Here is a 13,581-nt window from a genome sequence, read left to right as displayed (position 1 = left end):
TAAGAATTTGCTCAGCTGATTGAAGAAACACGGTGGTGACTCTTCACTGAAGGGGGGCATTTTGTTCATGAAATTGAATCTGCTCCACTTAAGAGTCTTGGTGTCTTGGCAATGTACCCCCCCCCCCTTCTCCTTAAAGAGAACATTACAAAATGAAACTGTGCTCATTGAAAATCTAATTTATTCCAGTTGCTAATAGTTTGGAATGCAATTTCATTCCAATATTAACCATACAAAAGATATGATGGGGAAACTTGAAGCATCCGGAGCGAAAGAATTAACAATCATGTCTGTACGCTCATGGAATAATTTTTTGTTTTTTAACCTGGTATCAGAGTAGACATGTTTTTTTCCTAAAATCAATTTTCAATTCATTTAAGAATTCGGGATGAATGTTCGTACGACTGGTTGTTTATCGAGATGTGCCCGCTGAGTGGTTGATGACCATTCCAGTGTGGCAACACTCATTTGGTGATGGCAAATATAAATTATAGATATCAGATGGCTTGGGGGGGTCAGAACATTTGTTTTAATATTATTTTGGGGCACAATGTATCCCAAATTTTGCCCATGTTTACTGTTGTTGTTGTAGTTCGAAATGGTGTAAAATTACTCAATTAGGGAACCCAAATATGATAATCTATCAAAATGGAGTATCATTGCTTTGGTACATAACACTTTCTGCTACATCTCTGTTATGCTTCTAAATCTAATCGGATGTCCACTGACTTTTTTTTATGTACAAGATGCTAGTGTTAGCTACTCTATGCGAGGGAAGAAAACAGCAGACTTCTCTGAAATAATATCTACGAACACGTTCATTTTACTTGATGTGAAAATACAACGTGAATAGGTAGCACTTACCTTTTAGCATCGTTAGCCGACAGGTGGCTAATGCGTCGCGTAACGTCGAACATTGATGACGTTACACTTGTCCCAAAGTTGAGGACAAACTAAAGGACATGGAGAAATACTCTGTACTTTAGGGGGGAAAACTATTAAATACATTTTTTTAAGGGAAACAAACGCCTGACATAACGCCATTCACAACTGACGTATTGTAATACTCTTTTTGTCCACTTCACGGTCCTCTCCGCTGCTTTTCTCTGGGCTGCTTTGTTTGCCGGAAGGGACTTTTTTTTTTTTGGATTGGTGCTATATATGGATAATATTTTTTTGATACATTACATTAATTAATTAAAAAGAAAATGATAAATAAAAATAAAATAAATGTATTTGTTGATGAAACCTGCATCTTTTTTAAGTACAACAGTAAAATGTATATATATATATATATATATATATATATAGCACTTTTCACAGAGAAAACATCTATTGGTATAATTGTATATTTTTAATGATCCATCAAATAATGGCTGACGGAATGCATTTACTTAACTGCAGAATAACACCTCATTTATGAGGGGATGGCTTAATGTACAGTTGTTGTTTGTTTGTTTGTTTGTTTTAACAGAGCAATTTTCACAGAAAGGACTCACAGAGTCCTTCACATTTTTAAAATACAGTTATGCATTTATAAAATGTAGAATCACAACTTTTAAAAATAAAATCGAGTATTACTGGAATTCCTGCCTCACCATTCATTTTTAACTGCTTTTTAAAAATGTCCACTAATGCTAAAAAGGAAGTACATTGTACAATTTGGTCTGATTTGAAAATTATAAATAAAACGTTTGTATGCTTTACACTGATTCAAACAAATGTTATCTCATTGACTGTGATCAAATGAATAATTATTTTATTTGTGCCCACTTTCTATTTAACGGGCCCATATTTTGGCTATTTAGACCTTCATAGAGTGACAATCTAACGTGAACTTAGTTTAAAAATATAAATTACATTTCAAAAAACACCTTGGTTTGGTCATATTGGTGTCCAGAAGCGACCCCTCTGGATCGTTACTTCTGTTTGACCCAGTTTTGAATCTGTTTTGTCCATCTTTGGCTGAGACCGCCCCCTTTCCTATGATTGGTTGCCTCCTTGGAAAAGATCCAGTTGTGAGAGCACCCACGTTTGTTTTGTTGACAGCACTGGCTCAGGAGTGGAGAGGTAAGTTGCTAGTTACATTTTTCCATTACTGAATCACAGCCCCCCTTTAACTTTAACTTCCACTTCATATTTTCATCCATGCTAACACAAATTCATTTCTGGGGAAAGCTGTTTTAATAGAATCCATTCTTGGAAAAAATGCACCCTGTAACCACCCACATCTATAAGAGCAATCCATGTGTGTCTGCTTGAAGAACTGTCTTTAAAAAAAAAAAAAATCATGTAAACAAAGCCACATCAGGACTCTCAAAATACAAAAAAAAGGAGAATTAGGATTCATGAAACACAGTTTGCCTTGTTGGAATCCTTTGATGCTATATATGGGCACCTAGCAACCAGCAGATGGGAGTCAACGTCACGCAGACTGTCAAAGCTGATGGGAAGCGACAGGACTGCAAAAGAGTGTATGTATATATAAATATACACACACAGAGCAGTGATGGTGATTTCCCCCGCTGAGACCAACACGGGGAGAAAAACGGGCATCTCATTAAGATGGATCGGATCCTTCAGCTTGTAAAATCTCTCGGTGCGCCCACTTGAAATGCAGTAAGTAGCTGTCAAAGAAAAGCAGACAATAAAGAAATGCAAAATAGCTGGAACCCATCCCAGCCGACTTCACGCAAGAGGCGGGGTAAACCTCGAACTGGGCGCCAGCCTTCTTCTTCTTTTCCTTTCGGCTTGTCCCGTTAGGGGTCGCCACAGCGTGTCATCTTTTTCCATCTAAGCCAATCTCGTGCATCTTCCTCTCGAACCCCCACTGTCCACATGTCTTCCCTCACCACATCCATAAACCTTCTCTTTGGTCTTCCTCTCGCTCTCAATATACTCACTCTCTCGCCTCTGAACATGTCCAAACCATCGAAGTCTGCTCTCTCGAATCTTGTCTCCAAAACATCCGACTTTGGCTGTCCCTCTAATGAACTCATTTCTAATCCTATCCAACCTATTCACACCGAGCGAGAACCTCAACATCTTCATTTCTGCCACCTCCAGTTCTGCTTCCTGTTGTCTCTTCAGTGCCACCGTCTCTAATCTGTAGATCATGGCCGGCCTCATCACAGTTTTATAAACTTTGCCCTTCGTCCTAGCGGAGACTCTTTTGTCACATAACACACCAGACACCTTGCGCCAACTGTTCCACCCCGCTTGGACCCGTTTGTTCACTTCCTTACCACACTCTCCATCGCTCTGGATTGTTGACCCCAAATATTTAAAGTCATCCACCCTCGCTATCTCTTCTCCCTGTAGCCTCACTCTTCCCCCTCCACGCACATATATTCCCTTTTACTTCAGCTAATCTTCATTCCTCTCCTTTCCAGTGCGTGCCTCAATATCATCTGCGAACATCATGGTCCAAGGGGATTCCAGTCTAACCTCATCTGCCAGCCTATCCATTACTACCAGAAAACAGGAAGGGGCTCAGGGCGGAATCCTGATGCAGTCCCACCTCCACCTTAATTTCTTCTGTCACATCGACGGCAGACCTCTCCGCTGTTCTGCTGCCCTCATACATGTCCTGTACTATTCTAACATATTTCTCCGCCACACCAGACTTGCGCATGCAGTACCGCAGTTCCTCTCTTGGTACTCTGTGATAGGCTTTCTCTAGATCAGGGGTGTCAAACTCATTTCTATCACAGGCCACATTGTACTTACGGTTTCTGTCAGAGGGCCGTTATGACTGAAACCATGAAAATCTTTAATTGACCCATCATATTTACACATGAAATTTATCAACTAGTTTTGGAATCAGAAACCAACTATTGTTGAAAATGCTTCAAAATGAAAATGCTTGCAATATCTCAATGTCATTTATGATATGACGATTTGAAATTTTGGTCCAGATTTGAACAAAAATCATGGAAGTTGATACACATGATTTGCCTTCGCGGGCCACATAAAATCATGTGGCCGGCCGCATCTGATCCCCGGGCCTTGAGTTTGACACCTGCGCTCTTGATCCACAAAGACACAATGTAGCTCCTTCTGACCTTCTTGCAGGGTATGTAGTATATAGAGAAAATGGCACCAAAGCAATACTGCTTAGTACTAGTGGTACTATTTCCACCAACGTGATTGCGACAGTAAGTTGGTCGTGTGTGATGTCACTTTGACCTCTGGCATTTTGTGTGACCCAAAAAAAAAATATTTTCTCAAAAAAGATGGCAGGGTTCCATTTTTGGAAATCCAAATTTAGTGACATTCAAATTTAGATGCACCACTGCAAATACAAATCCGAGCACAGTCAGCCTTTGTCTGAAAGTCTTTTTTTTTTTTTTTAATACATATGCGGGGACGCGCAAGCAAAAGCGGAAGCGGTGAGTCATCGGTTGCCAGGTCGCTTATCCACAACAAGGCAACTCCCGTGTACGGAAAGCCGGGCCTTTAAAAGTGCACTTGTTGTGGGGGTTGTAAACACTTGTTCCCGGCAAAGAATGCTTTTTGTCAACTCAAAAACAGGAAGGAAGATATTCAATGTATGCCCTGAAGCACGTCGTGAAGCTTGATCAGGGTTTTCTTTATTTGGCGCAGAGGAGGCCCTCTTGGGATGCTCCTGATGCCGACACTGCAGCGACTGCGTAGTACGGAGTAAAATTGCCTGTAAACTCAGGCACGCAGTTCACTTCCTCGTCACGCTCGCATATATGATATTACGCAAAATGGGCTTTTTGATTTCTTGCATCTTAATAGTTGTGTCTCTGGAGTGGCAATTTACCCATCGTGTGTAAAATTAAACAACCAAGTGAATCATTTCATTTGCCCATTTCAAAAAAAAAAAAAAAAAAAATGACAAGGTTTCTGCGAGTGAGTGTCTCTTCCCGTGACTTAAAAGCTAGGCTGGGTGAAGATCCTGAGATACATATTTAAACTGTACAATAACACTCATCCACTCCAAACGTGACACCCCTGCTGTCATATCAAAACTAAAAGGTAAGAAGGGTGGCATTGAATTTTGTTGTTGTTGTTGAGTCACAGTACGTGCCCTTTTGCCACATACACACAGCGTAGTGTGTAAGCTGCAGTCTTCATGAGGAAACAAGTCTTTTTATCGTTCCGGCAGGTTGCTTTCATTCCACACTTTGCTTCCAAAAGCTCCACCATTGGCCAGGTTCTGTTAAATTGTCTATTATTATCATAATAACGAAAGCTGGATTCACCATTGGCCCAGCAGATAAGAGAGGAGTGATTTCAGCAAGACAAAAAACAAGGTGCGGGAAGTCTATGATTCTTGATCCTTTGGCACTTGGGAGGTGTATTTTTGAAGTTGGTAAGAAAATATGCATAATAAATGTCCTTTTAAATGGATCATGCAACACTCCTAATGGTCTTTGTCCCTTTACACCTACGTATTATACATCAGTCACCCACTCGTTCTCTTTTAATAAAAACTCAAGAGAGCAGACTCATTCCACTCGCCCACCCCGACGAACGAGGAAGAGGAGATGGGAATGATGAGTAAGAGACTCGCTGAAGAAGAAGAAGAAGGGAAAAAAAAGGGAGCCAGACAAAGACGGACGGGGAAAGGCAAGGGACTCCTGGGACGGAGTGCAAGGGCTGCGGCGAGAGGAGCTTAATTTCCCAGCGCCATCTGTTACCAGTGCCTGGCTTTTGAAAGCTCCATTTGTGTCAAACCTCCCACAACCGCACGCCAGTGGAGCCCCCACTCGCCCCCCCACTTCAGCTGAGATGAATGAATCCACCTGCCTCTTTTCTAGGTCATTATAAATTCTGTCTAGGAACAAATGGCAGGTAAATTGTGTCGTCCCCCCCCCCCCCCGACGTATCTCTAATATATTTTACTCTTTGCTTCGTAATCAATGGGGGATGTTGATAGTGTAACCCTCCCTTATGTGGTGCTGGCCCGCAAAATTATCTTTGATAAACAGTCTTTGTTTAAACTCAGCCGTCTGGCATCGATTGAAGACGGGCCCGCAGGGAGTAGCTGGTGTATATTTATACTGTACATACACGGACGGGGCCTCCTTTCGACTGGGGGACCCCACGATTGCGAAACCTCTGAGGAAGCGGCTTCCCTCGTTTTTCCGGCACACGCGGGATTCCAAAACATAATGTGTGGCCTACATTTAGGACCTTGATAGAGGCATGATGTGTGTCAAAATGGCAAAGTATTGCATTAAGTATTCGACGTGGAAGTACAATTCAGTTGTATTTAACTTTTTCACTCCGATCAATCTGCGTTTAATCTTAACTTGGGCCTATTTCAAAACTGTACAGCATTTTAACGGTGATCATTATGGCAGTACTTGGAGAGCTGAGTATATTTCGAAGCGGTACTTGTTCAAAGTTTGAGAACAACTGACTTCCGCAGTTTGGCTCTGCAATAAATTCTCCTAATCACAATTCTTCACGAGTATAAAGCACTTATATTTGGTAGTGCATTGTGTAAAGAACCACACAAATCGGTCACGTAATTCCATTGTGAACTCACAAATCCACCAGAGGATCAAATAATTGTTTCGCTATCTGCGCGCCCACATATTAGAGCTATAGCAATTATTAATATTTCTCTGCAGCAAGCCCCCCCCCCCAGAATGAGATGTCATCAAGCGGCGGGTGGGTGGCAGTGCGGACCCACAGGAGCGAGCCATTCGCTGCCATTTTCATGGCTTAATTTTAACATTCTCTCGAGGTGCATTTCTATGCTAATTTATCAAGAAGGTCACGGCGCAGAGGCTGCAGTCGACTGGTCCAAATAGTGTTTAGAAATGAGGAAAAGTAAAGTCTGCACGTAAAAGGTTGAGCCTGATGGCGTGTTTTTGTAAAGTATTCATCTGGGGTTTTGACGACATTAATTGGTGATTAGGAATTCGGCTGAGGGAATCCTTGGGGGTGGTCAAGGGAGTCCCCGCGTGGCCATTCGAGGCATTACACATAGGATTATAGTATATTTGACACACATATTGTAGTATAGTAAGTTTCTTTCGGCTTGTCCCTTTCGGGGTCGCCACAGCGTGTCATCTCAGATGAACGCACATATATGTTTGGCACAATTTTTATGCCGGATGCCCTTCCTGACGCAACCCGAATATTGCTAAATACTGTTATATTTTTATGGAAATAGAGATAATGGGTTTACGTTGGCACCCACTTTCAAAGTGAAATATGGGAAATGTATTGTTTGAATTGCATTGACTACTCTTACATTTTCCATCCTATTTGAAAGTTTTTTACCCGGTAGTTTTTAATCAATTTCCCTGCCGCGATCTTCATCTTTTCGCTCCAAGACTTTCGCCACACCGGCAAAGGTGCAGACCGCTCGATAACATATGCGTACATATGTCTAAGTTACACTTATGCCGTAGTAAACAGAATGCTTCTCTAAGAAATATTAACATCAGATTGAAAATACAGATGAAATACCGCCAAAATGCGGCATGTTGTCGTTATTCTTAACACCAAAAATTAATGCAAACAGATAGCAATGTTGTTTTCCGCTATCACAGCTGTCACGACGAGCGTTACTGATAGATGCTGGCGCCCGGTCTTGATCACAGCCTCACCCTGCGTCGAGCTGTACCCACCCCCTGCACCACCCCCAAATTTTCTCAACGAATCGATACGATTCACAACAATGACATTTTCAGCTGAATAAAGTCGGAATTCTGCAAATCCGGGGAAAATTCTCATCCCTGTATACAAGAAAACGCTCCGAGGCAAAACGGTCTTTTCTTCAAACTTTTATTTGTGAACAATATACAAGAACATCTTGAGCACGAGGACCATCCCTGGCTGTCTGGGCTCACTGGGGGAAGGAAGAGCAGGAGAAAACAAATTACTCCACATTTGACAACTCATTAAGCATTAGGCTTTTGATTTGGAGTTAAAATTCCAAAATGAAACTAACACAGTGTGATGTCTAAAAATGAAAACATTGCTACACTTGTAACAAGTGTTTTATTGCGGTGAGGGAAAAAAAAAAAAAAAAAAAGGCTTTGTACCGAAATGTTCCACACTCACAAGAACAAACTAACTACACTTGTGCTCTATTTCATTAACTCGGGCACTAAAGCGTAGTAAGCAAGTGTCCGTTAACATGTAAGCTATAGCGAGTACGCTCCAAAGGAGCAACAACAAGGGCCTGGGGAGAGAGGGAGGACCTATTACGAAGGTTTGGGAACGACACAAGTAGGGGAAACACTGAGAATCTACTGGCGGAAAGTGGGTGTGTCATGCGTGGCACAAGTCCAGTCTCGGACTTATGGATGTGCAATACAGCGGCACTCCATGCTCGCGTTTTATACCTGGACACCTCATTTCTGCAAAAGTATTCCGTGGGAGGCAAAATCAGGAACAGAAGATGGAACAGAAGCACGTTAAAACATTGAAAAGAGAGGCAAAAAGTCTTTGTTGACTTTAAAAGGAAGCTACTACAGTTGTGTTGACAAGCCGTATGAGTTGCATCTGTAGGAGATGCAAACTAGGATTCAATTGGGATGTTATTCAAACAGTTGTCTTTAATCCACAGTCAGCTTTCGGTTTGTGCTACTGACAAGTTTGGAAGATGACTTGTTGCACAAACCCCTCGTCTTTAACTTAGTCACACCTCACATTATCAGACTCCAAAAATACAGCCTAATTCACTTTAGTTTTTCCAAGCTAGTAGGAAAAATAATATAAACTATTATAACAAATGAAAGCCTTAAAAAACTTTCCACCCACATGCAAATTTAAGACCCTTTTCCTAACACAGAATTGGGTTGTTTTGTTGCATTTAAAAGGGAAATCCACTGGTTTGCATTCATGTATCCAATAGATTATGTAATATGTACTCTATTTTGACAATGTGATGTTAAATCCTCTCTCATTTAATGGTGTTTTGAGAAGATTATTATTGCCAATTACGAATTTTCAGGGGCACAGTCATTTTCGCGAGTCACATGACTTGCGTGCGCAGATGAAGAAGATGATGAAGAAATAGCAGTATCGGTTGATCGGGAAGACGGACGAATGCTTCCATACACAGCCGTGAGCGGCACGGCCGCTCTCTTAATCGGGAAGGTGGAGCAATACTTCCGTACACAGCTGTGAGCGGCACAGCTCTGGGGCTCGGGGGAGCCGCGCGCTCGCTTCCCGAGCAGTGTGAGCAGTATCCCTCCGTCTTCCCGATCAACCGAGCGGCTCAGGGCTGTGTATGGAAGCATTCCTCCGTCTTCCCGATTAACCGATACTCCCATTTCTTCATCAGATGAGGATAAATCTGAGAAATCAGCGCTGGGCATAAATTGTGTCCCATGTCATCGAGCCTGTGTTGCACCACGTAAAACGTCACCTCCGATGTGACTCGCAAAAATGACAGCGCCCCTGAAAATTCGTAATGGTCGATAAAAATCTCAAAACACTATTACACGAGAGAGGATTTTACATCACATTGCCAAAATAGAGTACATATTACATGCCCTTTTTACATACACTTGTGGACCTCGGCTTTTAGGTGGGTGGGTGAGACGGTAAGTGGGAGGTTAGCTATTATCCAACACTGGAGGATTATTTGGACATGGGAGCGAGCCTGCTGGTCAACATTTATTTACCTTCTGTGGTTTCCGGAGAACATATGACAAGGTTGGAAGAATGACAAGATGAAGTTAACAGAAGCAAGAACGGCTAGGCATGATGAATTCAACTGTGCGTCATCTGAAGTGAACTTTCCGGCATTAAATACTCAACATTCCCTACAATGACATACCTTTTTACTGGCAGCACCCACAGTGGACTTCTTGGTACCTCGTACTTTCTTCATTCTGTTCTTGCGTTCCTTGCGCTGTTTCCTGGAGGTCTTCTTTTTCTCATAGAGTCCGTGCTGAGGAAGAGAGGTATTATTATTATTTAGTTATTAGAATTATTTTCATGCTCAAAACCAAATGAAGAACATGTTCATTCGCTCTAATAAAAGGCATCTTCGCGCTGCACTTTGCGTTTTGTGGTGTTCAGCATGGGATAGGAAGCAAGACACCACAGGAATGATAGTCGTCTGGCGGGCGTATGCCCATATATGGCACTGGTTGCTAAGCAACGGAACAGGTAGTAGCCTGGTGGCTTTTCCCACTGGTTTGGATGAAAATACGTTAGAAGGGTAATGAAATGTAATAAGCAAGACACCACAGGAATGATAGTCGTCTGGCGGGCGTATGCCCATATATGGCACTGGTTGCTAAGCAACGGAACAGGTAGTAGCCTAGTGGCTTTTCCCACTGGTTTGGATGAAAATACGTTAGAAGGGTAATGAAATGTAATAAACGCAAAGTGTACGTTGCCACTTCTTAAAAGGTAACATTTTTAAATGTGAAACGCATCTTTGTCTACCAGTTTTAACCAACCCGGTATATTAAAAGTAGTGGCGATCTCCATCCATTGTTGTGCCTTATTTATAATGTCATTATGCATCATTCATAACTTATTTTCACTATTTTCTGTGTCATGTAACGTACTGCCAAAATCTCTTGCTAATGGCACTCAGAAATTAGTCACCATCACCTGAACTTCAAACTAAACTAGATGGCAAAGAAATAATAATAGCATTGGATATTGCAAAACGAACAAGACTATTGACTTAACATTAATGTAGACCACACAAACTATAAATCATGACAATGTCTGTCAGTACACACCTTTCTGATAGCACAATACAATGTGCCTATCAGCTGTCTTTAAACTTCACATCGATTCAAATCTTGGCTTTGACTTTTAAACACTAAAAAACGTAAACACCCATAAAAGTATGCTTGATTTTATTTTCAAATTTGGAGATGCTGAATAAGACACCAAAATGTCTACCATTTGAAGTAGAGACAGTTTGACAGAATGACAAATCTCATGATAATGCATTTCAAATATTCAGTCACATCAGCTATCATAATAAGTAACATAAGACACCTAATATGGTGGGGATGTCGTTAAAATTATGTCTAAACAAGCTGGAGTCTTGGGAAATCGAACACATCAACAATCTTTTCAAACTCACCCTGGCCAGTCTGTGTTTGGGCTCGTTCTTCTTTGCGTAATCTAGGGAGTCGTAGACCATGGCGAAGCCCGTTGTCTTGCCACCGCCAAATTGAGTCCTGAAGCCGAAAACGAACACGACGTCGGGGGTGGTCTTGTACATCTTGGCGAGCTTCTCGCGGATTTCAGTCTTTGGGACTGTGGCCTTGCCGGGGTGCAGAACATCGACGACCTGGAAGACAAGGGTGACCAATGAACACACGTGAAACGTGTATATTAGAGTTGACTAACTAAAACATTTCACGTTATTCAACCTTACCATTTGCTTCCTCTGAAGCAGCCGGTTCGTCATAAACTTGCGGGTCCTGACTGTAACTGTGTCATTCTTTACAGGGAAAGATAACATGATCAACAACACTCAAGCAAGTATTGACAGTCAAATGCAAGCAAACTAGGTGACTTTTGTATCTAAAGTTTGGAAACCCGCATTTCTTTGAACAGTCGGTCATATACAAAATTATTACAGCATAACCCGCGAGCCTCATCACACATAGCGAAAATGCTAACGTTAGCTTCCGAGACAAACGTTAAAATTGTTCCTGAGAAAATGAATCTTATAATAACATGGATTTCAGTGGTGAGGAGAAATATAACTTGGTTGGTAAAGCGAAACAATTCGCTCCCAAAATCTTTACAATCTACACAGCGTCCATATAGACTTGTGACATGTAGCTTAGCATTTAGAAAGTGCCGTTTAACTTCCACAAGAACGAACAGAAAAACATTAATATCGGTGACTTTTTCCAGACTGTGACATGAACGATCAATAAGCCTGGACAAAACGAGTGACAATGCGATGATCGCCTCGATGACGAGTGGATTTTTGTTTTACTTTGGCCCTCCAGACTCACCATCTTGGTGACGGCCTCGCTCGAGGGACGTAGAAAAGGAGGAAGGACCAGCAAGCGACTCGATTAATGCCTGTCCGTAAATGAGTGAGCACCTACTGGATTTGCCTGATGGAAAACCAAAGAAAACAAAACAAATACCCACATTCTGTGAAAAACAGGAATAAATAACAACGATTCTATTTTAAATTTTAACAAAATAAAGATATATACACTCGACGATTTACATTTCCTGTAAGGAAAACATTGAGCATGATTATTAAGTAATAATACTTTTGACAATGACTGCTTTATTTGACATTGAGTAAAGTGCCAATACATAGTTTCTCTTCAGTTTGAAAATAATAAAATCACTTCTTTTTTTCACTTACTGTATAGAAAATCGTCAAGTGCCGTTTCCCAGTCGCCCACTGAGTGGCAGCAATATCAACAGACCTCAACTGATTGTGTGGAAATATTTTTGGTCACGTTTATGGTTTGAAACTGTGAGAAATCCCAATAAAACTGCTTAATGACGACACAAGTACTTGACGTGGGGTTCCTGCTGTACATGGCAGGGTCAAGCTAGTGGGTTTGTGTAAATAATAGCTTTGAGCCACAGCCAAATCATAGTTGCATCCACAGTATAATCAGTACATTATTGTACAAGGAAATAGAAAACCTTCGTAGACAGTGACACCGTAGACTGTTGTAACTGATTAGAGAGTCTGCCTCACAGTTCTGAGGACCAGAGTTCAAATCCTGGTCTCTCCTGTGCGGAGTTTGCATGTTCTCCCCAGTGCCTGCGTGGTTTTCTCCGGTTTCCTCCCACATCCCAAAAACATGCATTAATTAGAGACTCGAAATACCCTTTAAGTGTGATTGTGGGTGGTTTGTCTCTATGTGCCCTGCGATTGGCTGGCAACTCGTTCAGGGTCTACCCCGTCTCCTGCCCGAAGTTACTCCCTCCAGTGTGTCCAGGGTCATCCTGGGGTCTCCCTCAGATGGGATGTGCCCAGAACACCTCACCAAGGAGCCATCCGAATCAGATCCCCCAGCCACCTCACCTTCAAGTCCCACCTCCAGAGGTGACCCGTGTCGGGACAAAGGAAACCTCGATCCAATTTTTTTTATTCGTCACTGGGCTGCGGCATGGTGGTCAGCTGGTTAAGTGTTGGCCTCAGAGTTCGGAGCTCCCGGGTTCAATCCCGGACCCGCCTGTGTGGAGTTTGCATGTTCTCCCCGTGCCTGCGTGGGTTTTCTCCGGCCACTCCGGTTTCCTCCCCTATCCTAAAAATATGCAACATTAATTGGACACTACAAATTGCCCATAGGTGTGATTGTGAGTGCGTCTGTTTGTCTCGATGTGCCCTGCGATTTGTTGGCAACCAGTTCAGGGTGTACCCCGCCTCCTGCCCGTTGACAGCTGGGATAGCCTCCAGCACTCCCGTGACCCTTGTGAGGATAAGCAGCAAAGGAAATGGATGGGTCGTCATTGGGCTTTGTTCAGTCCATCACCTAGGACCCTTTTTTGCCATGGGTGACCCTACCAGTAGTGTGAAGCCCCAGACAACTTGGCTCCTACGATCATTGGGACACACAAGCCCCTCCACCACGATAAGGTGACAGCTCAAGGATGGGTGCCAACCAATGGTCTAGTACA

The 13,581-nt window shown here is 42.3% G+C and overlaps 2 protein-coding genes across 3 annotated transcripts in view; both read right to left on the bottom strand.

Moving 5' to 3' along the window:
* The window catches only part of zmiz1a (zinc finger, MIZ-type containing 1a), a 215,071-nt gene extending 213,958 nt beyond the window's left edge, over positions 1-1,113 (bottom strand). For both annotated transcript variants that reach the window (XM_061836926.1, XM_061836929.1), the window contains exon 1: positions 865-1,113. The gene's annotated coding sequence lies outside the window, so the exon portion shown is untranslated. The remainder of the gene's footprint in view (positions 1-864) is intronic.
* Positions 1,114-7,756: 6,643 nt separating this feature from the next.
* rps24 (ribosomal protein S24) lies at positions 7,757-12,034 on the bottom strand. Its single transcript, XM_061837853.1, has 5 exons — positions 11,943-12,034; positions 11,351-11,416; positions 11,054-11,263; positions 9,779-9,892; positions 7,757-7,837 (listed from the first exon to the last, which is right to left on the bottom strand). Exons 1-5 carry the CDS (start codon positions 11,943-11,945, stop codon positions 7,835-7,837), a joined length of 396 nt encoding a protein of 131 aa, XP_061693837.1. The 5' UTR covers positions 11,946-12,034; the 3' UTR covers positions 7,757-7,834.
* Positions 12,035-13,581: the final 1,547 nt, after the last annotated feature.

This window comes from Syngnathoides biaculeatus, chromosome 12 (assembly GCF_019802595.1).
Source record: "Syngnathoides biaculeatus isolate LvHL_M chromosome 12, ASM1980259v1, whole genome shotgun sequence".
NCBI classification, from domain to species: Eukaryota; Metazoa; Chordata; class Actinopteri; order Syngnathiformes; family Syngnathidae; genus Syngnathoides; species Syngnathoides biaculeatus.
The sequence above is the reverse complement of the archived record's forward strand: the minus strand, read 5'-3'. Positions and strand labels throughout refer to the sequence as shown.

Bases quoted from the DNA above. Each gene is read 5' to 3' on its own strand.
- rps24 (XM_061837853.1), bottom strand. The intron at 11,264-11,350 runs GTAAGGTTGAAT...CTTGTCTTCCAG, and splicing joins TGCTTCAGAGGAAGCAAATG to GTCGTCGATGTTCTGCACCC. The intron at 9,893-11,053 runs GTGAGTTTGAAA...TCTCTTCCTCAG, and splicing joins CCAAACACAGACTGGCCAGG to CACGGACTCTATGAGAAAAA.